This window comes from Hemiscyllium ocellatum, chromosome 18 (assembly GCF_020745735.1).
Source record: "Hemiscyllium ocellatum isolate sHemOce1 chromosome 18, sHemOce1.pat.X.cur, whole genome shotgun sequence".
Lineage (NCBI taxonomy): Eukaryota > Metazoa > Chordata > Chondrichthyes > Orectolobiformes > Hemiscylliidae > Hemiscyllium > Hemiscyllium ocellatum.
Window position 1 is genome coordinate 11,057,789 of NC_083418.1, and position 25,783 is coordinate 11,083,571.

Below are 25,783 nucleotides of genomic sequence, written 5' to 3' on the forward strand. Positions count from 1 at the left end.
TATGGTCGCTGGCCCTAAAGTGCTCCACCTCAGTCACTTGCCCTGTCTTATTTCCCTAGAGTAAGCTCTAATCCCTTTTTCTAGCACTTCGCCCATAATAGGGAATATTTCTTTCTGACTCGCCTATCTGTTCCCTTCGTAACTTTATACATTTTAATCATGTCCCCTCTTAATCTCTCTGCTCTAAGGCTTGCATACCCCAGCTTGGCGTAACTCTCTTCATAACTAAAACACTCCAGCCCAGGCAACATGCTGAAAAGTCTCCTCTGCACCCTCTTCAATGCTATCATATCCCTTCTGTGATATTGATAATAGACAGGGCTAAGCAATTCCAGAACCAGTGTATCAGATCTAAGCTCTGCTGTCCTGCCACAACTAGTCATGAAGACTTAAATAATTAACAGGATGAAGAGGTTCCACAAATATCCCCATCCTCGATGATGTACGTCAGTGCAAAAGATAAGTCCTCATTCAGCCATTACTGTCTCTCGACATTATGCTCTGAACTTCCTTCTTTTAATACATTTTTTAAAATCATGCCTCAGCTGTGGACTACTTCATGTTGTTTGATGGTCCAATATCAGGATTTAATGATGGTGTTTGATTTGACTATAGTTTAGATACATAGCTAAAAGTTAAGAATAAGAATATTCACATGGGGTTAGCTTGACTGCTCCCATGTAGAATGAACACCACACAGACTGGTAGGGCCCAATGACCAGTTTCTGTGCTGTAATTTCAATGTAATTCAGTGTTGGATATTGATCCCACGAATTCATGTGTATTATTTCTCCACAGGGTCTCCAAGCCCCAGCTTGCCATGAGAACCTTGTGAAAGTGGGTGGATATATCTTGGGAGAGTTTGGAAACTTGATTGCTGGTGATCCAAGATCCAGGTTAGTTAGATTTGCTGCACTTGCTCTCCTTTGGAAAGTCAGTTGTGCCTTCACCTCTATATATGTGTCCAGCTTTACTGTGGAGCATTATGCAGTGACTCCCACAGCCACTCCGACAATAAGGGAAGTGAGCCCTTCCTCCCTCCAAATACTTCCACATCAACAATGATCTGCTGCTCCAGTCACTATTTTTCAGCTTTTGCAGCACTCACTGGTTGTGGTTTTATCCAGTCATTAAGGTATAGCCACACTTGCTGCTTGATGAGTTGAAGTGTTGAGGCACAGTAGAGGGTACAGTGAGTAAAACATGATTCTGTGAGCTGGCATTTTATTGGTATATGGATTCATTCTCATGGATCCAGCTAAATTGGTTAGCTAAACTGGTCTAAACTAGAGATTGAACTTGGCAACCTTTTGATGCAACTACACCAAAGAACTGCTGGAAATCAGAAAAGAAAACAGAAATTGCTGGAAAAACTCAGCCGGTCTGGTAGCAGTTGTGGAGAAAAAGTAGAATTAACATGCCAAGCTCAGTGATCTTTCTCAGAACAGCTCTGATGAAGGGTCACTGGACCTGAAATGTTAACTCGGCTTTCCATCCAACTTTCTGGTGCATGTGACTCAGCAACTCCCTATCGTTTATCAAGAGGGAACAGATGTGACCAGTTTTTTGTTACAGCAGTATGCTCGAGTTTGTGTGATGTATGAACCTGCTACGTTAAACGGTTGTATGAGCTGTTCCATAATCTGGCTTTCTTTTATATCAAACTTGACTCAATTAATGGCACTTTAATTGTGAGGCATTGTGGATTCACTCCCACTTAAGAGAATTATTGCGAGATTTAGGATGCTACCGGGAGCTGAGCTATTGGATCTGACGTATGAGGAAAGATTGGAGAGACTGGGCTTATTTTCCTTGGAGCTGTGAAAATTGGGAGGAAACCTTATAGACACATTTAAGAGGATGAGGGGCATAGAGAGGATGGATAGGAAGACACTTCTTCCACTCGTAACAGGATTGTAACCAGGGCACAGATTTAAGGTAAGAGCTACAAAGCTAGGACGAGAATTGAGGAGACGCATTTTAACTCAGAGTTTGGTGGGAGTCTGGAACTCACTGCCTGAAAAGTGGCAGCCAGCATGTTTTAAAAGTTCGAGCTTTAGAAACATCAGTCGCTTTACAGCGAATTTGTGTTAATGAAATGCGCATTACAACAGAACAGCCTGTACAAGGCTGTGAGAATTGAGCAAGTTATCTAAGGTGGCACGTCACTGTCATGTTGACAGCTGCACAAAGTAAACACACTTCAACCCATCACACTGACCCCAACTTTGCCTTATCAACAGTCTAGAAAGGAGTTATAGGGAGGTAGTTACACCCAAGTTACAAGATAAAGGTAGCTAGGCGACCGGCTAGAGTAGGAAAGGGAATAGGCAGACTGTATAGGGATCTCCTGTGGCCATTCCCCTCAACAATAAGTAAACCGTTTTAGATACTATTAGGGAAGACGACCTACTAGGGAAAGCCACAACAGCCAGGTCTCTGACACTGAACCACGCTTAGTGACTCAGACGTGAAGGGTGGGGAATAGGAGAGCAATTGTCATAGGGGATTCAATGGTTAGAGGAACAGATGGAAGATTCTGTGATTGCAAACAAGACTCCCAGATGGTATGTTGCCTCCCGGGTGCAAGAGTCGAAGAGTGTGGAGCTGGAAAAGCGTAGCCAGTCAGCAGCATCCGAGGAGCAGGAGGATCGGTGTTTCGAGCATAAGCCCTTCATTAGCAATGAGGTTTGTGGTCCAAGGGGCCTGAGAGATAACGGGGGGGGGGGTAAGGTAGTTGGGAATACGATAGGTAGATGAAGGTGAGAGTGAAAATGATAATTTGGAAAGGAGGGCGGAGCGAATAGGTGGGAAGGAAGGTGGACAAGTAGGATAGTTCAAGTGGGCGGTGCCAAGTTGGAAGGTTGGATCTGGGATAAGATGTGGGGAGGGGAAATGAAGAAACTGGTGAAATCAACGTTGATCCAGTGTGGTTGGAGGGTACCAAGGCAGTAGATGAGGCAGTCTTCCTACAGGCATTGGGTGGTTAGGGTTTGGCGGTGGAGCAGGCCCAGGACTTGCATGTCCTAGGCGCACTGGGAGTAGGAGTTTAAGTGTTTGGCCACAGTCCGGTGGGGTTGTTTAGTGTGTCTGTCCCAGAGATGTTCTCTGAAACATTCTGCAAGTTAGCATCCTGTCTCCGCAATGTACAGCAGACCACGTTGGAAGCAACGGACACAGTAGATGACGTGTGGAAGCGCAGGTGAATCTCTGTCTGATGTGAATGATCCTTTGCGGCCTTGGACGGAGGTGAGGGGGGAGGTCTGGACACGAGTTTTGCACGTCTTATGGTGGCAGGGGAAGGTGCCGGGGTGGAGGGTGGGTTGGTAGGGGGCATGGACCTAACAAGGGAGTCGCGGAGGGAATGCTCTCTCCGGAGGGCAGATAGGGGTGAGGAGGGAAATCTATCCCTGGTGGTGGGGTCTGTTTGTAGGTGGCGGAGATGGCGGAGGATGATGCAATGTATCCAGAGGTTGGTCAAGTGGAATATGAGGACGGGGGGGAGAGAGGTGTACAGATTCTGTCCTTGTTGCGGTTCGAGGGGTGAAATTCAAGTGCAGAGGTGCGGGAAGTGGAGAAGTTGCGCTAGAGGTTATAAGTGATAGCAATTTTACAGGAATCAAGGTGGGAGGAGGTGTAGTTCAGGTAATTGTGGGAGTCGTTGGGTTTGTAGTAGATGTCTGTGTTGAGTCGGTCACCCGAAATGGAGATGGAGAGGTCTAGGAAGGGGAGGGAGGTGTCTGACATGATCCAGGTGAGCTTGAGGTCAGGGTCGAAGGTGTTAGTGATGTTGATGAACTATTCAACCTCCTATTGCTGCCCACACAGTCATCAAATTAGTGGAGGAAAAGGTGGAGAAGGTGCCGATCTAACTGCTGAAAATGGACTGTTGCATGCACCCGACGAGGAGGCGGGCAAAGCTGAGGTCCATGCAGGTGGCCATGGCTACCTCTTTGGTCTGGAGGAAGTGGGAGGATTGGAATGAGAAATTGTTGAGGGTGACGACCAGTTCAGCCAATCAAATGAGAGTGTAGGAGAAGGGTACTGGTTGAGTCAGCATGAGAGGAAGAAACAGAGGTCTTGGAGGCCTTTGCCACGGCGGATGGATGTGTGCAGGGACTGGATGTACATGGTGAGGATGAGTTGTTTGGGGCTGGGGTAATGAAGGTCATGGAGGAGGTGGAGGGTGTGGGTGGTGTCCTGAACATAGGTGGAGAGTTCCTGAATCAAGGGGGATAGGACTATGTGAAGGTATGAAGAGAAATGTTCAGTGGGGCTGGAGGATGCAGAGACGCTGGGTCAATCGGGGCACTCAGTTTTGTGAATCTTGGATACAAGGTAAAACCAAGCGGTGTGGGGTTCCCGGTTTGTGAGGTTGGAGGCTGTGGGTGGGTGATTCCTTGAGGTGATGAGGTTTTGGATGGTCTAGGCGATGATGGTTTGGTGATGGGAGGTGAGGTCTTTGTCAAGGGGACAGTAGGAGGAGGTGTCTGTGGGTTTAATGGTGAGGTTAGAGTTGGAGCGGAGGGAATGGAGGGCAGCACATTGTGAGGGAGAGAGTTGGAGTGGGTGAGTGGGGTGGACAGGCTGAGGTGGTCAGCATCCCGGTGGCAGTTGGAAATGAAGAGATCTGGTGGGGGAGGAGGACGAGTAACAGACCAACCCGAGGTGTGCAGGTGGATGGGTTGTGTTGGATGCGGAAGAAGGGGTCCTCTAAGGGTGTGCATGAGTCCTGATGGAAAAAGTAAACATGGAGGCAGAGGCAGAGGCAGCAGAAGACGTGTTTGACATCATTGATCCGGGAGCGTAGGGGGATGAAGGTGAGGCCTTTACTGAGGACATATCATTCATCCTCAGCGAGGGGGAGGTCTGGGGAGATAGTAAAAACGTGGCAGGGCTGGGAGCTAGGGCCTGGTGTGGGACTGAAGTTGGGAGTCAGAGCGGAGAGTGTGCTTACGGGATATTGAGTGATATCACCAACAGAAATGATGCTCACCCTGGGGATGAGGGGGACAATGTGGTGCCTTCGGTGGCATCGCAGGATGGAAATGATGTAATGCATGACGTGGGTGGTGTCATCGGTGATGTTCAGGTTAGTGACTTCAGTGGGAGCGGAAGTAGCTGCACCAACAACAACTATAGGGTGGAAGTCATGGAACGTGTGATATAAGTCGGCAGTGTTCTAGTGGGTGACATCGGTGGTGGCAGAAAGTATGGGGGCAAAGATGATGTACCAGGTAGACTTTGGGTTGGTTTCAACAGCGGTGGATCTTGCGACAGTCGTGGTGGCAGTGCATCTTGTAGTGGTCGCAGAGGCGTTTGTCTTGCTGGTGATCGCAGAGGCGGTTGTCTTGGCGGCAGTCGCAGAGGCGGCATGGTTGGCAGTGGCTGTGGTCTGTGGGGTGCCCCTGTAGATGCTGCAACCACAGCTATTTCCGCCCATACTGATGTCACTCACCTGAACACCACTGACGACATCACCTACACCATGTCACTTCTGTCCCTGCTGATGACACTGAAGGCACCACTTTCTCTCCCCTGACCCCCTAATATCCCCCTAAACACACCCACTCCACAGACAATCTCTGCCCACACCGCCAACTCCAGCCCCGCATCAGGTCCTAGTCCCAGCCCTGCCCTGTTTTTACTATCTCCCCAGACCTCCCCAAAACAAGTACCCTTCCACTGGCACTCTCATTCGATTGGCTGAACTGGTCCTCACACTCAACAATTTCTCCTTCCAATCTTCCCATTTCCTCCAGACCATGGGCATCCATATGGACCTCAGTTGTGCCTGCTTCCTCGTCAGGTATTTGGAGCAGTCCATCTTCCGCAGTTACACTGGCACCTCCCCACCTTTTCCACTGCTACATTGATGACTGTATCGGTGCCAACTCATGCTCCCACGAGGAGGTTGAACAAATCATCAACTTCACTAACACCTCCACTCTGACCTCAAGTTCACCTGGACCATCTCGGACATTTCTGTCCCCTTCCTGGACCTCTCCATCTCCATTTCTGTGACCAATTCAACATGGACACCTACTACAAACTCACCGACTCCCACAATTAACTGGGCCACACTTCCTTCCACCTTGCCTCCTGTAAAATTGCTATCACTTATTCCCAATTTTTACGCCTCCACCACATCTACTCCGAGGAGGACCAGTTCCACCATAGAACATCCCAGATGGCCTCCTTATTAAAATGCCACAATTTCCACTCCCATGTGGTCAGTGATGCCCTCCAGCACATGTCCTCCACTTCCCGCACCTCTGTCCTTGAACCCCACCCCTCCAACCGCAACAAGGACCCCACCCATGTGTTCACCTTCCACCCCACCAACCTTCAGATACATTGCATCATCTTCTGCCAATTCCACCACCTACAAACAGACCCCACCATCAGGGATATATTTCCCTCCTCATTGCTTTCTGCCTTCTGGAGAGAACATTCCCTCCATGACTCCCTTGTTAGGTCACCAACCCATTAACCCACCCTCCACCTCGGCACCTTCCCCTTGCCACTGCAAGACGTACAAAACCTACACCTGCACCGGCCCCCTCACCTCCGTCTAAGGCAGCAAAGAATCCTTCCACATTCGACAGAGATATACCTGCACTTACACACATGTCATCTATTGTATCCGTTGCTCTCAATATCTTGTGTACGTTGGGGAGACAGGACGCAAACTTGCAGAATGTTTCAGAGAACATCTCTTGGACAGACAACTAAACAACCTCACCGCCCCGTAGCCAAACAGTGCAACACCCTCTCCCACTCCGCCAAGGACATGCAAGTCCTGGGCCTCCTCCACCGTCAAACCTTAACAACCCAACATCTGGAGAAAGAACGCCTCATCTTCTGCTTTGGTACCCTCCAACCACACTGGATCAATGTTGATTTCACCAGTTTCCTCATTTCCTCTCCCCCACCTTATCCCCGATCCAACCTTCCAACTCAGCACCACCCTTTTGAACTGTCTTACCCTGTCCATCTTCCTTCCTACCTATTTGCTCCAACCTCCCCTCTGACCTCACTTTCCCCCTCTATCTTTATCTATCTATTGTATTCTCAGCTACCCTACCACCAGCCCCACCTCCTTCCATTTATCCCTCAGGCCCGTTGGGCCAGAAGCCTCATTCCTGATGAATGGCTTATGCTCAAAACGCCGATTCTCTTGCTCCTCGCATGCTGTCTGACTGGCTATGCTTTTCCAGCACCACATACTTCAATTCTGATCTATGGCATCTGCAGCGCTCAGTTTTACCAGGTGCCAGAGTCAGGAATGTCTTGGTTTAAGTCTACAGGATTTTTAAGGGGGAGGCTGAGTTGCCAGAAGTCATGGTATGCATTGTACCAATGACATAGCTAGGAAAGTCGATGAGGACCTGAAAAATGAACAGAGTGAGTTAGGTTGGAAGCTAAAAGGCAGGATGAACAGAGTAGTAATCTCAGGATTGCTACCATTGCCACAAGCTGGTGAAGTTCAGAACAGAGAGTGAGTGCAGCTGAACACATGGCTGCGGAGCTGGTATAGCAGGGCAGGTTTCAAATATGTGGAGACCTTCTGGGGAAGGTGGGACCTGTATAAGGAGGACGGGTTGCACCTGAACTCGATGGATCCCAATATCCTGGGTGGTAAGCTTGCTAGAGCTCTTCGGGAGGATTTAAACTGGATTGGTAGGGAGATGGGAACTGGAGTTAAGATTGTTGGTTGTGTAGCTGAGCAGAGAGAGCTCACTGTCCATGTACATAGATTCCTGAAAGTTGCCACCAAGGTTGATAGGGTTGTTAAGAAGGCATACGAGTGTGTTAGCTTTAATTGGTAGAGGAATTAAGTTTGGGAGCTGTGTGGTCATGCTGCATTGCGAAGCTGGTGAACAGGCAGATACAACATGCAGAGAATCTGTGAGGAAGGATAAACATGCAGATAGGGTAAAGTTGTAGTCAATGTGATGAGTTGAAGTGTGTTTATTTTAACACAACAAGTGTCAGGAATAAAGGTGATGAACATGGAGCATGGATCAATACTTGGAGCTAAAATGTCGTGGCCATTATGGAGATTTGGATATTTATAGAAGAGGAACATTACTGCGCAGTACAGGTCCTTTGGCCCTCGATGTTGTACTGTTATGAAGATGTAGAAGTGTACCTTTAAGAGAGTGAAGGACTTGGCAAGCACACTGATTGCTGGAGAATTTGCAATGTACCATTTGGTTCAGAACAGATAGTGCTGACTGAATTGCTATGAGACAAAAACAAATTCAAATTTGGCTAATCAGTTTAAATTATACCCTGAAACACCAAATTTCAATCAAATTTGAATTTACTATATTGACAATCTTAAAAACCATTGGCACAATCGCAAACTTTTGGGGGGGCGGAGGGGTATAAGCCTGGAGAAATTTGAACAGTTGGGAGGAGAACTACCAAAAAGTAGAGACTGCCCGAAAAAAATCACTCTCTTAAAGGCACGTATAAGACAGAAATACAGAGAAGAACTGAAAGCTGCCTGGATTTGAGATAAGAAGGGTTGTTTTTATAAATCTTAATCAGTAGTTTTATTGGACTAGTTTTGTAGAAAGGTTAGAGGAAGGAGTTGGACATAGTTGTTAGTTCATTAATCTCTGTTATACTTTAAGAAACAACGTTGTTACTTTTACTTTAACTAGTTCTTGGCCTATCTAATTTTCACAAATTACTGCATGGGATAAATCTTTTCTGTGTTGTTGAGTTAAATTAAGCAGGAGTGTCGTAACAAATCTGAAGTCTATCTATCCTACACTATTCCATTTCCATCCTTGTGTTTATCCAGTGACCATTTAAGTTGGCGAGTCTACTACTGTTGCAAGAAGTGCATTCCATGCTGCTACTACTCTCTGAGTAAAGAGATTACCTTTGACATCTGTTCTATATCCATCACCCCTCAATTTAAAGCTATGTCCCCTTGTGCTAGCCCTTACCATCTGAGGAAAAAGGCTCTCTATCTATCTAACCCTCTGATTTTCCTATATGTCTCAATTAAGTCACCTCACAACCTTCTCTCTAATGAAAACAGCCTCAAGTCCCTCAGCCTTTCCTCATAAGACGTTCCCTCCATAACCAGGCAACATTCTAGTAAATCTCTTCTGAACCCTTTACAAAGCTTCCACGTTATTCCTATAATACGGTGACCAGAACTGTACACAGTACTCCAAGTGCGACTGCACTAGTTTTGTACAGCTGCAGCATGACCTTGTGGCTCCAAAACTCAATCTGTCTCAGCATTTGGAACACATTGCCAGCAGAGGTGGTCGAGGCAGGCACAGAGATTCATTTAAGGTGCGTCTGGACAGATGCATGAGTAAGTGGGGAGCAGAGGGATACAAATGTTTAGGAATTGACCAACAGGTTTAGACAGTACATTTGGGTTGGCTCGGGCTTGGAGGGCCGAAGGGCCTCTTCCTTGGCTGTAAATTTTCTTGTATCAATGAAAGCTAATGTATCGTGTGCCTTCTTAACAACCTTATCAAGCTGGGTGGCAACTTTCAGGGATCTCTGTATGTGGACACCGAATCTCTCTGCTCATCTACCAAGAATGTTACCATTAGCCAGTACTCTATGTTCCTGTTGCTCCTTCCAAAGTGAATCACTGCACAGTTTTCCACATTAAACTCCATTTGCCACCTCTCAGCCCAGCTCTGCAGTTTATGTATGACCCTCTGTAACTTGCAACATCCTTCAGCACCATCCACAACTCCACCAACCGTAGTGTCATCTGCAAATTTACTAACCCATCCTTCTACACCCTCATCTAGATCATGTATAAAAATGACAAACAGCAGTAGCCCCAAAACACATCCTTGCCTTGCACCAGTAGTAACTGAACTCCAGGATGAACATTTCCCATCAACTACCACCCTCTGTCTTCTTTCAGCTAGCCAATCTCAGGAGCAGGAATGGTTTATGAATGTTTCGGCTTTTAGATGTTTCAAAAGGAATGGAGGTGGAGGTAAAAGAGGTGTGGGAGAGGCATTGCTAAATAGTGATAGTATCCCAGCTGCAGAAAGAGAAGTCATTGAGGAGGGTTTGTGTACAGAGTCAGTGTGGGTGGAAGTCAGAAACCGGAAAGGAGCGGTCACTTTATTGGGAGTTTTCTATAGATGCTCCCAGTAGGAAAAGAGGCATGGAGGAGCAGAGTGGGAGGTACATTTTGGAAAGGTACAGAAGTAGCAGGGTGATTGTTCAACTTCCCTAATATTGATTGGAACCTCCTTAATGCGTATAATTCGGATGGAGCAGATTTTGTCAGGTGTGTCCAGGAAGGATTCCTGACTCAATAAGTACATAGGCCAACTATGGAGGCGGCCATATTGGACACGAACCAGGGCAAGGTGACAGATCTCTCAGTGGGAGAGTATTTCAATGATAGTGATCGCATCTCCTTGACCTTTACTATAGTCATGGAGAGGGTTAGGAGCGGATGATATGAGAAGGTATTTAATTGGGGGAAGGGAGATTACAATCCTATTGGGTAGGAACTGTGGAGCATAATTGGGAACAGATATTTTCAGGGAAGTGCATGACAGAAATGTGGAGGTTATTTAGGGAGAACTTGCTGTGAGTGCTGGATGGGTTTGTCCCACTGAGGCAAGGAAAGAATGATTGGGTGATGGAATCTTAGATGACAAGAGATGTCAAGAGGAAGAAGAAGGCTTACTTAAGGTTGAGGAAGCAAGGATCAAACAGGACTCTAGAGGGTTACAAGATAGCCAGGAAGGAACTGAAGAATGGGCTTAGGAGAGTTAGAAGGGGGGCATGATAAAAGCCTTGGGAAGTAGGATTAAGGAAAACCTGAAGGCATTCTACACTAATATGAGGAACAAGAGGATGCCCAGAGTGAGGGTAGGGCCAATCAAGGATAGTGGAGGGAACTTGTGCCTGAAGTCGGAGGAAGTAGGGGAGGTCCTTAATGAATATCTTACTTCAGTATTCACTCATGTGAGGAACCTTGTCGCTTGTGAGGACAGCATTAAAAGGCTTAAATGCTCGAACAGGTTGATGCAAATAAGGAGGATGTGTTGGAAATTTTGAAAACATGAGGATAGATAGGTCCCCTGGGCCAGATGGGATATACCCATGGTTATTATAGGAAGGGAGGGTAGTGATTGCTGTGCCTTTAGTGATGATCTTTGCATCCTCATTGTCCACTGGAAGAGTTCCAGATGATCAGACGGTTCAAGAAAGTGAATAGGAATAACCCTGGAAATTGCAGACCAGGCAGCCTTGCATTCGTGCTGGACAAATTATTGGAGAGGATTCTGACAGACAGGATTTATGATTATTTGGACAAGCATAGTTTAATTAGAGATAGTCAGCATGGCTTTATGAGGGCCAGGTCATGCCTCACCAGTCTTACTGAACTCTTTGAGGATGTGACAAAACATATTGATGAAATAGAACAGTGGATGTGGTGTATATGGAACTTTAGCAAGGTGTTCGATAAGTGTCCCCATAGTAGACTCATTCAGAAAGTAAGGAGACATGGGAAACAGGGTAATTTGGCTGTCTGGAAACAGAATTGGCTGGCCTACACAAGACAAAGTGGGAGTTGATGGCAAGTATTCAGCCTGGAGCTCGGTGAGTAGTGGTGTTCTGCAGGGTTATGTTCTAGGACCTCTGCTCTTTGTGATTTTTATAAATGACTTGGATGAGGAAGTGGAAGGGTGTGTTAGTAAGTTTGCCGATGTCATGAAGGTTGTTGGAGTTGTGGATAGTGTGGAGGGCTGTTGTAGGTTGCAAAGGGACATTGACAGGATGCAGAGAAGGGCTGAGAAATGGCAGATCGAGTTCAGCCTGGAAAAGGGTGAAGTGATTCATTTTAAAAAGTCAAATTTGAATACAGAATATAGGGTTAAAGGCAGGACTCTTGCAGTGTGGAGGAACAGAGGGATCTTGGGGTCCACGTTCACAGATCCCTCAAAGTTGCCACCAAGTTGATTGTTAAGAAGACATATGGCGTGTTAGCTTTCATTAGTAGAGGGATTGGGTTTAAGAGCCGCAAAGTTATGCTGCAGCTCTATAAAGCTCTGGTTTGACCATACTTGGAATATTGTTTTCAGTTCTGGTCGCCTCATTATAGGAAGGATGTGGGAGCTTTAGAGAGGGTGCAGAGGAGTTTTACCAGGATGCTGCCTGGACTGGAGGGCATGTCTTCTGAAGATGAGTTGAGCGGGCTAGGGCTTTTCTCATTGGAGCAAGCAAGGATGGGAGGTGACTTGGTAGAGATGTACAGGATATGAGAGGCATAGAGTGGATAGCCAGATACGTTTTCCCATGGCGAAAATGGCTATTACAGGGAGGCTTAATTTTAAGGTGTTTGGAGGAAGGTTTAGGGGAGACGTCACAGGTAGGTTCTTTACACAGAGTATGATGGGTGTTTGGAATGCAGTGCTAGTAGTGGTAGTGGTATGGACATTTAAGTGACTCTTGGATAGGCACATGGATGATAGTAAAATGAAGGGTATGTTAGCTAGTTTGATTTTAGAGTAGGATAAAAGCTCAGCACAACATTGATGGCCGAAGAGCCTGTACTGTTCTACGTTCTACATTCTATGTCAGAGCTGAGGAAACTCAGCAAGTTTGAATAACATCGAAGAAGAGAGAAACAGAGTGAACATTTCAAGTCTGTTATGACTCTTCTTCATGTCTTTTCTTATGACTAAAACTGCCCGGTCCTTCAATTGATTGGTGTTTGATGAAGTTTACTGCATTCTAGTTGTTTGCTATTTGATAAAAATGGCATTATTTCAAAAGCATTTCATTGATTTTGAAGCACTTTGGATCATTTTGAGGTTGTGAAAGTTATTCTCTTTTGATTTTCAGCCCTTTAATACAATTCAGTCTGCTACATTCCAAGTTTCATCTGTGCAGTGTGCCCACGAGAGCTCTCCTACTTTCCACTTATATCAAGTTTGTGAACCTGTTTCCTGAGATTAAGTCTACCATTCAAAGTGTGCTCAACAGTGACAGTCAGTTGAGGAATTCAGATGTAGAGCTGCAGCAAAGGGCAGTGGAATATCTCAGGCTCAGTTGTATAGCAAGCACTGATATCCTGGTAGGTAGAGGAACCTCTGAGATGTATGCTTTTCAGTATCTTCGCGTCGCCACCATTTTGTCTTTTTCTTGCCTCTGCTTTTATTCTTATGCTGTCATTGTAACAATTATGAGCTCAGATGTTTCATTAAATGCATAATTTTTTGTGTGAATTGTTGTCACCATCTACTCGAGTTTACAGAATACCTCAGTTTCTTGTCTGTGCATATTATACCTGTGTTTGCCTTCCCTCAGTCAAGTCTTGCTGACTCTGTCCCCTCAGTTTCTCCTGGCCTGTACCAGCTCCCTCTGTCCCTTGCCCTTGGTCTTGCCTTGGCTGTCCTCTCATCTGTCTAATGAATTTTTTGAATACATTCTAAATAGTTGCCTGGAGTGATATGTTCTAGTTCCAACAGCAGAGCAGGCTTACATATGATGGTAACTAATATATTAGACTGAGTTAATCTAGTTAAGGGAGCATTTATCTGATGTTGATTATGACATGATTGAAATTTGAATTCAGTATTATGCTTGAAAATGTGCAACTTGACACAATGTTTGATTGTAGATTTTGTCAGAATAACTAACTGAATGAGTCAGAGAACTGACAGCAACATATTGGTGAAATAGAGAATAATTACAGTCAGACAAGTTCAAAAAGTTTATTTAATATTACTTGAGAGGGAACAATCTACTTCGTAAATAAGCCAACCATATTTGACCTAAAAGTTTGCTTAAAACTAAAGCAAAGAGCATATAACAAGAATATTGCAAATTAATAGTTCTGGACTAGATATAGAGAAGACCAAAGCAAAGCAGGAAAAGTAGTAACTGTGCTGGGACCTCGACTGTTCCACCTCTCATTAATGATTCAGATAGTGTCATATCTCTAATTTTGCTGACATCACCAAGACTGGTGTAATTAAGGAAGTAGCATAGAATTGCTGCATTGATAGAGTAAAATACATGCAGAACTGTGGCAGGCAATTCTAATGCAGGTTGGTAAATGATTTTAAAAGTACCCATTAAGACTTGATGAGAATATTATTTAAATTCTGAAGAGTTGGAAACAATGAGCGTTCAAACAGACCATATAACAGCACAAACATTTCATAGGTTAAAAAAAATCAAAATAACTAGCTTTCACTAGATAAAAAATACAAAGAGAAATTAATGGGGTCAAACACCAGTAAGTCCCCCAGTCCAAAGAGATGCACTCCAAAATTAAAGAAAATAGCTACAGTAGCATTACAGCTGTACTGAGGGAAATATATGCAGGGAAGTTATTTGGGTGGAACTGAGAAATAAGAAAGAGATGATCACCTTAGTGGGATTGTATTATAGACCCCCTAATAGTCAGTGGGAAATTGAGAAAAAATTGTAAGGAGATCTTAGTTATCTGTAAGAATAATAGGCTAGTTATGGTAGGGGATTTTAACTTTCCAGATGTAGACTGGGGCTGCTATAGTGTTAAGGGTTGGAGAGGAACTTGTTAAGTGTGTACAAGAAATATTTTGTGCAACTTGTGCATCCTGCTCTTCAAATGCTGCCTGACCTGTGCTTTTCCAGCACCACACTCTCGACTCTTGAAGCGTTTCACAGAGAATAATCAGGCACAAAGAAGGAAGTTTCATTGGAGAGATTTTAAGGAGGTTATGGATGGTGTTGTTGATGAAATTATTGAGGCAGAGTGATCTCAAGGCAGAGCTTGTGACTGCTCAAAGTGAAACCCTGACAAGGTCTGAGTTGGGAATAAAGTCGTGAATCACAGTTATTGTGATGTGATGCTGGGTCAGGAGCTGAGACGTTGATGAGGGCCTGGGAAATGAGCTGCTTCTCTGAAATGTTTGTAACTTATGAAGGCTGGCATTGCAAAGTTGTCAAGGACAAAGTAACCTAGTTGATAGGTGATGGGTAGGCTCTCTGTAGCAAGAGGTGCTTGACCAGTGGTAGAAAGTTTGGTCCAGAATTAGAAGCTAGATTTGGGGTCAGACATTGCATACAGATTCCCTTGAGGTCTAATTTGGTTAAACACCCAAGGAGTTAGCTGAATTTGGCAGATTTTTTCCAAATTGGATGATTTAATCTTGAAAAATTAAAGTTGAAAAAACCCTCTTCTCTATGCCTCTAGATTTTTCGCTTGATTCCCATTGGTTTCTCATATAAGATAATCAGTGGGTTAGATAGGGTGGACAATGAGAGCCTTTTTCCTCAGATGGCTAGTACAAGGAGACATAGCTTTACATGGAGAGATGATTCCTGATGAAGGGCTTATGCCCGAAACGTCAAATTTTCTGTTCCTTGGATGCTGCCTGACCTGCTGCGCTTTTCCAGCAACACATTTTCAGCGGATGATGAATATAGGACAGGTGTCAGAGATAGTTTCTTTACTCAGAGAGCAGTAGGTGCTTGGAACGCCCTGCCTGCAACAGTAATAGACCCACCAACTTTAAGGGCATTTAAATGGTCATTGGATAGGTATATGGATGAACTTGGAATAGTGTAGGATAGATTGGTTCCATAGGTCAGCGCAACATCGAGGACCGAACGGCCTGTACTTCACTGTAATGTTCTGTGTTCTCTATGTTTCAATTTTACCTAGGCTACCTGATGCCACACTCAGTGGTGTTTTGATGTCAAAGGCAGTCACTCTTAGGCCATCACGAGAAATCAGCTGTTTTATCCATGTTAGCTCCAAGACTGTAATCAGGTCAGGAGCCTTGTGATCCTGGTGAAACCGAAACTGTGCATCATGGGTAGATTGTTTCCACTGTTGTTACTTAGAGCTGTTGACAATATCTTCTATCACTCTCTGATGATGATTCACAGTGGGCTGATAGTATGGTAATTGGCTGGTTGGATTTGTCCTGATTTTTTGTACAACATGTCTAGACAATTTTCCATTTTGCCAGGTATGTGTCAGGGTTGGTGTTGTACCGGAACAGCTTGGCTAGGAGTACAGCACTCACTGCCAGAATGTTGTCAGGACCCATATCCAGTATCCAGTGCCTCCAGCTGTTGATATCATATGGAATGAATTGAATTGGCTGAAGACTGGCATTTGTGATGCCAGGATCCACTGGAGGAGGCCAAATTGATTATTCACAACTACTTCCAGCTGAAGATTGTTGTGAATGCTTCAGCCCTATCTTTTGCACTGATGTGCTAGGTTCATTGAAGATATGGATATTTAAAGAGTTTCCTCCTCCAGTGAGTTGTTTATTTTCCACCAACATTCACTACTATATGTCCACAGAACTTAGATCTGTTCATTGTGAGGTCATTTAACTCTGTCTATCATTTATGGCTTATGCTGTTTGGCATGCAAGTAGTCCTGTTTGACAGTGTCAAGTTGACACCTCATTTTTAGGCATGCTGGTGCTGCTCCTGGCATACCGTCCTGCACTCTTCATTGAACAAGGGTCAATCCCTTGGTTTGATGGTAATGGTTGAGTGGGGGACAAGCAAGGTTACAAATGGAAGTAAGATACAATTCTGCTGCTGCTAACTGCCTACTGTGCCTCCTGGAGGTCAAAGTTTGAGTTGCTAGATTATTTTGAATACAAACTAACATAATAGAGAATCACATAATGCCAGGGTGATTTCCTCACTGTGAAGTTGGAGTTTTGTCTCCATAAGGACTGTGTATTGGTCCATCTTATCAATATCACCTTGGTCAGATGCATTTACAACACCGGGTTGATGAGGTTGAGATCAGATGGGCTTTTCGGTTGCTTTGGTCCTTAGCACTTGCTACAAACCCAATCTGTCAGTTTATCCTTTAGGATTCAAACAACTTGTATAACGGCAGGTACTGAACTGGTCTGACTGGTTTCATTCTCCTACTGCTTTGGCTGTGAGCTAATACAGCTTGGGTTTCTGGGCCATTTCAGGTTTGCCAAGTTACTGTGGATCAGCAAGCACATACAGAGTTGATGCTAGGCTTCTTTCCCTAAAGTATGTTTGTGAACCAGTTCTGAACCAGTGCATCTTACTTAAGGTCTCCATTGCTCTGATATTAGCTTTATAATTGTATTCATTTAAATCAAATTCTGCAAGGTCTTTAGCTAAGATGTCAGGATTACTATTGCAATGTTATTATATACCCACAGTGCTGCTATCTCTTTTGGCTATAACGTTTATAAAGTTGTCAAACCAGCCCACCCCTCTACTTTGCTGGGTTTCACGTGGATGCTGCACTGATTTGATTCTCTTGATGACGACCTTGCTGATTTTGTTGCAGATGTTTGTGGATCGCAGGTACTCCCACATGTCACACCTGGCCTGGGGGAATGCTGTTAACTACTGTAGCAACGACAGGACAATAAAGTGTTTGGTTTTGTTGATCCCGTGGTTAGGAGTCGAGGTTAAATGTGGGCTGCACTGTGGCCCAGGATTACAGCAAGCTGTTTTACTGTGATCTGGGAAGAGAGAGGGAGCTGTGGGACCTGGGATTGCATAGCTAACAGGCAGTTCTGAGAATTAGGGAGCCAGTCAGAGTTGGTACTGAATTGGGGTTGGAGCAGCAGAGGGTATTATTAACTGGAAGATGAGCTTTGCCTAACATCTCAACCAAGTCAGGAGGTAGCAGAAGGAATGTTGACTGGAGTTGGAAGAAGGGGAGCTGTGTTCTCACATAGTACCAAACACTTCCAGAAGGTGGACCTGAATAATGGTGAGGACTGACATCTCCAAGGTATTGCTGCAGTATGGGCTGAAATGCAACATGTGGTCTATCTATCTCTGTACAATGTCAGCCGAAAGGATTCCAGAGCCACTGTCAGGTATGTCAACTGGGATATTTTCACATTTTCTAATTGCGCTAGGTTTTCCCTGTTGTTTACTGGACATATTTGCAGAATTTTGAACATCCTCAGAGCTAACTGATTTATTTCTTGCTAGGCAACTGTGTTGGAGGAGATGCCACCATTTCCAGAGAGGGAATCTTCGATCCTTAACAAGCTGAAGAAGAAGAAGGAATCCAGCAGCTTGGCTAATCTGGAGGTGGTAAAGAAGGAACAGAATGCTGATGTTAATGGCAACTCTGAACTCACAGTGCTCCACCCCATGGTATGGGACTCAGAATGGTGTTCATTATGATTTATGTCACAGTCACAGGTTCTGCTATGTCAAATCAATAAGTTGGTTACTGCACGAGGCATGACATCCAGTCATGTCTGTGCCAGGCCTTGTAGGAGCAACTCGACTCTCTCACTTTCCACCTTTCCCTGTAGTTCTGTAAATATTTACTTCAGGTAATTATCCAATTCCTCTTCTGTCCCCTGCCTCCACTGCACTGTCGGGTTGTGCATTTCAGCTCCTAACCATTTGCTCTGGAGAAAAAGGTTTTCCTTTGTGCTGTTTCAGATTCTTTTGCAGTGTCCTATGTTTCTCAATCTTTTTGCCAATGGGAAAGATTTCTCTCGGTCTCCTATGTCCAGCCCCCTTATGATTTTGAAGATCTCTATTAAAGTTCCCTCTCCAAACTTTTCTCATCCTTTGGTGTGACCCTGACTTTCCCTTTTGTCCTACCACCCTTTCAACAACCTAAAATCATTTTTCAATTTCCCCTTACTTCAGAAGAAGAATCACATAGTACTTGAAATATTTCTCATCACGACTGACTATTATTTCTGTTTTTGTTTGCTTTTAATCTCTATGCCTCTAATTTATAAAGTCCAGGATCTCATATGCCTTAGTGCTGATTTCTCAACTTGCCCTATCATGTTCAGTGTTTTGTTTCCATGTAAAACTAGCTCCCTGCTTTCCTGCATCCTCTTTAGAATTTTACACTCTATTTTAAATTGCCTCTTTTTGTTCTTTCTTCTAAAATGTACCACTTCACACTTCTCTGCATTGCATCTCACTTGCTGTATTTCTGCCCATTCCACCCGACTGTGTCCCCTCAGTTTATAATGCTTCCACGTTATATTTCAGCTGCCCATTTTAAAACTATGGCCTGCACATCCTACTGTAACTAAGTTTTATATAGATTAATAAAAACAGTTGTTTTAATACTGACCCATGGAGAGGCTGACCTCATGTCCCTGCAGTCTGAGAGGCAACTATTTACCATGACTTGGTTTCCTGCCACTCAGTCGACATCATATCCATGCTACCACCTCCCCTAATTCCTTTGGCTTTTACTTGCCTGACAGGCTTGTTACTTTGGACTCCGTTTTTGCAGAACCCCTGTATACCATATTAACCCACTATGTTAAGTCATCAAAAACTTAAGCAAACCAGTTGCTCTTTACAAATCCACATTTGTCCAAATGATGGTTAATTTTGTCTAGAATTATTGTTTGCAGATTAAAAACTAAAATACCAATGGGCAATTTCCAAAAAAAATACAAGTTAAGAACGTGGTAATTAAAATACTAAGGCGAGGTGATTTGTTGTAATTGCATGGTGTAGGGCCCCATTGTGGTTCATAATGACCACATCTGTAGCATGTGATGATTGCTTGAGGAACTCTGCCTCAGAATAATAAGGTGGAGTCTGATCTTCCAATCCTGCAACACATCAAGGAGGGGGAGAGTTATCTGGATGCTGTGTTTCAGGAGGCAGTCATACCTCTTAGATTAACTACCTCAAATTCAGTCAATGGTCAGGGACAGGAGGATGTGACTATGAGTGAGGCAGGTAGAGGTATCCAGGAGGTAGTGCTGATAGAGCCTCAGCCCCTGAGACTGTCTAACAGGTTTGAGATTCTTGCTCCCTGTGTGGATGAGTAGGGGCTGTAGGGAAGATGAGCCAACTGACCTTAGCACCATGCTACAGGGAGCCATTCGTTAGAGGGGAGAACTGTGGTTGTAATCAGGGATAGTATTGACAGGGGAATAGAAACAATTCTCTGTGGTCGGGATCAAGAGACACAAAGGCAGTGTTGCCAGCCTGATGACAGGGTTCAGGATATCTTATCTAGTCTGCAGAGGAATTTGGAATGGGAGGGGAAAGAACCAGTTGGTCTACATAAGTGCCAATAAAATAGGCAGATAAATGAAAGAGGTTCTGAGAGAATATGAACAGCTAGGGATTAAATGAGAAGGCTGAACCAAAAAGTTAATAATGCTGGATTACTACCTGAGCAACAGGTAAACTGGTACAGGGTCAACAAGATTAAACACATGGCTCAGAGGTAAGTGTGGGAGAAACAGGTTAGAATTCATGCTACTTAGGCATCAGTACTGGGGAAGAAGGGAGCTGTTCTGATCAGATAGGCTCAACCTGAATCATCGAGTAAAAAATGAGGTCTGCAGATGCTGGAGATCACAGCTGCAAATGTGTTGCTGGTCAAAGCACAGCAGGCCAGGCAGCATCTCAGGAATAGAGAATTCAATGTTTCGAGCATAAGCCCTTCATCAGGAATAAGAGAGAGAGCCAAGCAGGCTAAGATAAAAGGTAGGGAGGAGGGACTAGGGGGAGGGGCGATGGAGGTGGGATAGGTGGAAGGAGGTCAAGGTGAGGGTGATAGGCCGGAGTGGGGTGGGAGCGGAGAGGTCAGGAAGAGGATTGCAGGTTAGGAGGGCGGTGCTGAGTTGAGGGAACCGACTGAGACAAGGTGGGGGGAGGGGAAATGAGGAAACTGGAGAAATCTGAATTCATACCTTGTGGTTGGAGGGTTCCCAGGCGGAAGATGAGGCGCTCCTCCTCCAGCCATCGTGTTGTTGTGTTCTGCCGGTGGAGGGGTCCAAGGACCTGCATGTCCTCGGTGGAGTGGGAGGGAGAGTTCACCTGTACCTCCACACATATCATCTATTGCATCCGCTGCACCCGATGTGACCTCCTCTATATTGGTGAGACAGGCCGCTTACTTGCGGAACGCTTCAGAGAACACCTCCGGGCCGCCCGAACCAACCAACCCAATCACCCCGTGGCTCAACACTTTAAACTCCCTCCCACTCCACCGAGGACATGCAGGTCCTTGGACTCCTCCACCGGCAGAACACAACAACACGACGGCTGGAGGAGGAGCGCCTCATCTTCCGCCTGGGAACCCTCCAACCACAAGGTATGAATTCAGATTTCTCCAGTTTCCTCATTTCCCCTCCCCCCACCTTGTCTCAGTCGGTTCCCTCAACTCAGCACCGCCCTCCTAACCTGCAATCCTCTTCCTGACCTCTCCGCCCCCACCCCACTCCGGCCTATCACCCTCACCTTGACCTCCTTCCACCTATCCCACCTCCATCGCCCCTCCCACTAGTCCCTCCTCCCTTTTATCTTAGCCTGCTTGGCTCTCTCTCTTATTCCTGATGAAGGGCTTATGCTCGAAACGTCGAATTCTCTATTCCTGAGATGCTGCCTGGCCTGCTGTGCTTTGACCAGCAACACATTTTCAACCTGAATCATGCAGAGACCTGGCAAATGGCACAACTAGGGCTGTGGATAGACCTTAAACTTTAATAGTGGGGAGTGGGCTTGGTTGCCAAGAAAATTAATAAATCAAAAGTGAAGGACAAAGTAGGATTTCAGATTTGTGATGGGACTGATTGCTACCAGAGTATAAAAGGAAGGCATTGAATGCACAAATGTCATATTGCACTAAAGAGTCACACCAGTTTAAGGAAATTTGACAATAGAACAAACTTAAAGACTTTGTATCTTAGTGCATGAAACATTCAGATTGAGGTAGACAAGCTGATAGTACAAACAATGTCAGAGCCATTCTAGAAACCTGATTACAAGGAGACTAAAACTGGGAACTTAACACACAGGAACGTTTGACCTTTCAGAGAAACATGCAGGATGGCAAAGGTTGTGGGGAAGTACTGTTAATAAGAGATGAAATGAAGACAGTTGTGAGAGATTATCTAAGCTCAGATGATGTAGAATTAATTGGGTGGAGATAAAAAAAAACAAGAGAAAGATGATATTAATAGGAGTAATGTACAGACCCCCAAACAGTAGCCAGTCTGTAGGAGAGATTCTAAATCAACAAATAGCGGGAGCTTGTAAAAAGAGCAGAGCAATAATTATGTGTGACTTTAATTTCATGTTGATTAGGTTAAGAAATTGGAAACAATGTGGACAGCAACAAATTCATAGAGTCCGTTAGGGTAGTTTCCAAGAGCAATATGAAATGGAGCCAACCAGGGAACAAGCTATTTTGAATCTGGTACTGGGTAATGAGGTAGAATTGAATAAACTTCCCCTCATTTTCCCTCCTCCCACCGTATCCCAGATCCACCCTTTGAATTTGGCACTGTCCTACCGGCCCATCTTCCTTCCCACCTATCCACTCCACCCTCCCTGTGACTTATCACCATTACCCCCATCTTCATCCATTTATCACACTCGCAGCTACCTTCCCCCCCAGCCTCACCTCCCTACCATTTATCCCTCAATCCCCTAGGCTCCCAGCCTCATTCCTGATGAAGGGCTTTTACCCAAAACATTGATTCTCCTGCTTCTCGGATGCTGTCTGACCTGCTGTGCTTTTCCAGCATCACACTTTCGACTCTAATCTCTAGCATCCGCAGTCCTCACTTTTGCCCGGGTTGGAAGATTACTGTTCTAGACTTTGATTTCTGCAATGCTGGACATTTTGTTTTTCTATTTTTTGAGCTCTTGTAACTAAAGAAGCTGTACCTAGGTACCTTTGTACCTAAGGTGGCACTGTAAGTGGGGACATATAAATTCTTCACTGTTTTCATTGAGTATACGTGACAATAAGGCGAATTTATTCATTCAGCTTCTCTGCAATTTTCACTCTTACTCCCTTCAGTATTCTCGATGCTAGTAATTTTGATCCTGTCCTAGTAACTAATCAACTCTATTTTAGCCAACCTTTCTAACAGCTGTCTTTATTAATTTTTACTCTTTCCAGTGTCTCAGTTACTTCCTCTTTCACTAGAATTTTGGCAGCATCGTCTTCCTTGGAAAAGACAGATGAAAAATATTCACTCAATACTCTACCTGTGCTTCTATGTCTAATTTTCTTGATTCAGCCCCACACCTACTTTTACAACTTATGTAATATTTATGTACATATTTGTACATAGATTTTGGGGCTCCCATTTATGTTTAGCTGCCAGTTTCTTTTGATGCTCCCTCTTTGCTTCTCTTACTTGCTTTCTCACCTCCTCTCTGAACATTCTACATTCACCTTGGTTTTCAGTTGTATTTTCTACCTAATGCCTGTCATTCTTCTTTCATATTTACTTCTTTCACCTTTGTCATCCAGTGAACGTTGGATTTGTTTGCCCTACCTTTGCCTGTCATTGGGAAGGACCTCAATTGTCCCAAACCAGTTGCCTTTTAACAGCAGTGCACTCTTCCATTATGGTTCTGCTGCCGATTTGTGATCCTATTTGGACACAAGTTTCTCCCGCTGCAATACCTATTTGAGGCTATTTTCAAGGTGTAGTAGTGTTGTTCAGACCTGTGATGTTTGTTTTGCACTAGCTGTGTTTGAAAGGTAAAATGAGCTGCTGGCTTTCAATTGGAAACACTCCCGTCTCTTGAGTGCTGAATCCCAAACCTGGCCTTGAGTTGACATCTTGAACAGTATTGAAGAAGTTAAGAAGTTGAGAAGTGAACATTGAGCTCCATTTGCTGTTGATAGGGACAAGATGGATGTTTGAGGAAACATGACACTATTTGACAACACGTGTGAGCTTTGAAGCTGATGAATTCACTTGAGCCATATATTGAGCTGTTTTGTAATTCTTAAAACACTGTGTAGTCTCTCACGCTCATACAGAAGGAATTTTAGTAAGACTGCGTTGTGATACTTGTTTCTTTTACAGCCAACCACATATCCATCAACTGATCTTCTGGGCCTTGGATCAGTCCATTTGGAGAACCCAGACCCCACACATCCATCTCGAGGCAGTTTATTGTTGGATGTGTTCTCAAATGTGAGCCCTGGGGTGATCTCGCAGGTTGCCAGTGCCAAGGACAGTTTTGGAAGGTACTGTACACGATAATCGAATGACCTACTGCGAAGCTGGATTGGAAAATTTGCTGATATTTTGACTGACAGGTGGTGGATTCCATAGGAGGTTTCAAAAAAAGAGCTGGATATATATTTGAAGTGAAGAAGTTAGAGGGCTGCAGAGATAGGGCCAGAGAACTGGACTAGCTGGGTAGCTTTTCTGGGAGTCAGTACAGACAGTAGGGTTGAATGGCTTCTTTCTGTATTGTAAAATTCTATGATTCTATGACAAATGCACATTTGAGTCATTTTTCCTGTGTATTGAGGTTCCTGATGCTACAGACATTGGAAAGAGGCAGAGACAGGAGCATGACTTAATCAGGCATTATCATTTATTCTCACACTCAGGCCCCAAGTAGTTTACATAACCCCACACCCTAGAAAATTCTCTTTCTTCTCCCAGATCAGTTCTCTCGCTCACCCTGTTCCACTTATTCTCCCTCGCTCACCCTCTTCCACTTATTCTCCCTCGCTCACCCTCTTCCACTTATTCTCCCTCGCTCACCCTTTTTCACTAATTCTCCCTTGCTCACCCTTTTTCACTAATTCTCCATCACTCACTCTCTTTCACTTATTATCGCTCACTCTGACTCTTCCATTTTTTCCTTCTGACTCACGCTCTCTATCTTATTGTCTTGCTCACGTTTTCTCATGTATTCTCTCTCCTCTCTCTCTTATTTGCTATCTCTTGTGCTCACTCAGTTCTCTCGCTCGCCCCCTTCACTTATTCTCCTTTGTTCCAACTCTTCCACTTAGAAAGCATGCTATCTGGGTGCATACCGGCATGGTTGATACCATAAGAAATTACAGAAGGTTGTGTGCATAGCCCAGACCATCATAGAAGCCAACCTGCCATCTTTGGACTCCATTTACACTTCACGTTGCCGCAGAAAGACTACCAACATCATCAAAGACCCACCCCATTCTGGTAATGCTCTCCTACAACCTCTTCCATCAGGCAGAAGATACAGAAGCTTTGAACACAAGCAACAACAGAATCAAGAATATCTTCTTCTGTGCTGTTATTAGACTGATGAATGGGACTCTTTAACTTCAAATAATCTTGATCTTGTTAATGTTGATCTTGGTGTGTGCGCCTCCTGTGCAGTGTCACCAGTATGCCGTGCTCTAAGCACCCTATGATCTGAATGTCCTCGCTTACTATAATCTGCCTGTACTGATCATAAAAAAGTTTTTCACTGTACTTAGATACACTTGACTACAATAAATCCAATCAAATTTTACTCTTCACTTGTTCTTTCCCTCTCACTTTATCTTATTCTCTCTTGTTCACCTTCACCTCTATTCTCTGACTTGCTCAACTTCTTTCACTTTATTCTCTCTTTTTCACTGCCCTTTGCTTGCTGTCTCACTCACACTTTCACTTGCTCATTCTCTTTTGTTTGCAAGGCAAAAGTGAGGACTGCAGATGCTGGAAATCAGAGTCTAGATTAGAGTGGAGCCGGAAAAGCACAGCGGGTCAGGCAACATCCGAGGAGCAGGAAAATTGACGTGTTGGGGAAAAGCCTTTCATTCCTGATGAAAGGATTTTGCCCGAAACGTCGATATTCCTGCTCCTCGGATACTGCCTGACCTGCTGTGTTTTTCCAGCACCACTCTAATTTAGACTCTTTTCTTTGCAGACTGTTTCTCACTCATATCTCTTTTGTTTTTCTCTTCCAGGTTCATTTGCAAAAATAATGGCATCTTATTTGAGAACCAGCTTTTGCAGATTGGCGTGAAATCTGAATTTAGACAGAATTTGGG

General features: G+C 44.5%; 1 protein-coding gene across 3 annotated transcripts in view; it reads left to right on the forward strand.

Annotated features, from left to right (window-relative positions):
- The window catches only part of LOC132824345 (AP-2 complex subunit alpha-2-like), a 96,167-nt gene that overhangs the window by 55,857 nt on the left and 14,527 nt on the right, over window positions 1-25,783 (forward strand). For 2 of the 3 annotated variants that reach the window (XM_060838703.1, XM_060838704.1), the window contains exons 12-16: window positions 799-896; window positions 12,868-13,099; window positions 17,980-18,147; window positions 23,829-23,992; window positions 25,700-25,782. In XM_060838703.1, the coding sequence (XP_060694686.1) occupies window positions 799-896; window positions 12,868-13,099; window positions 17,980-18,147; window positions 23,829-23,992; window positions 25,700-25,782 (745 nt within the window). The remainder of the gene's footprint in view (window positions 1-798; window positions 897-12,867; window positions 13,100-17,979; window positions 18,148-23,828; window positions 23,993-25,699; window position 25,783) is intronic. The other variant, XM_060838705.1, reaches the window with a different exon arrangement.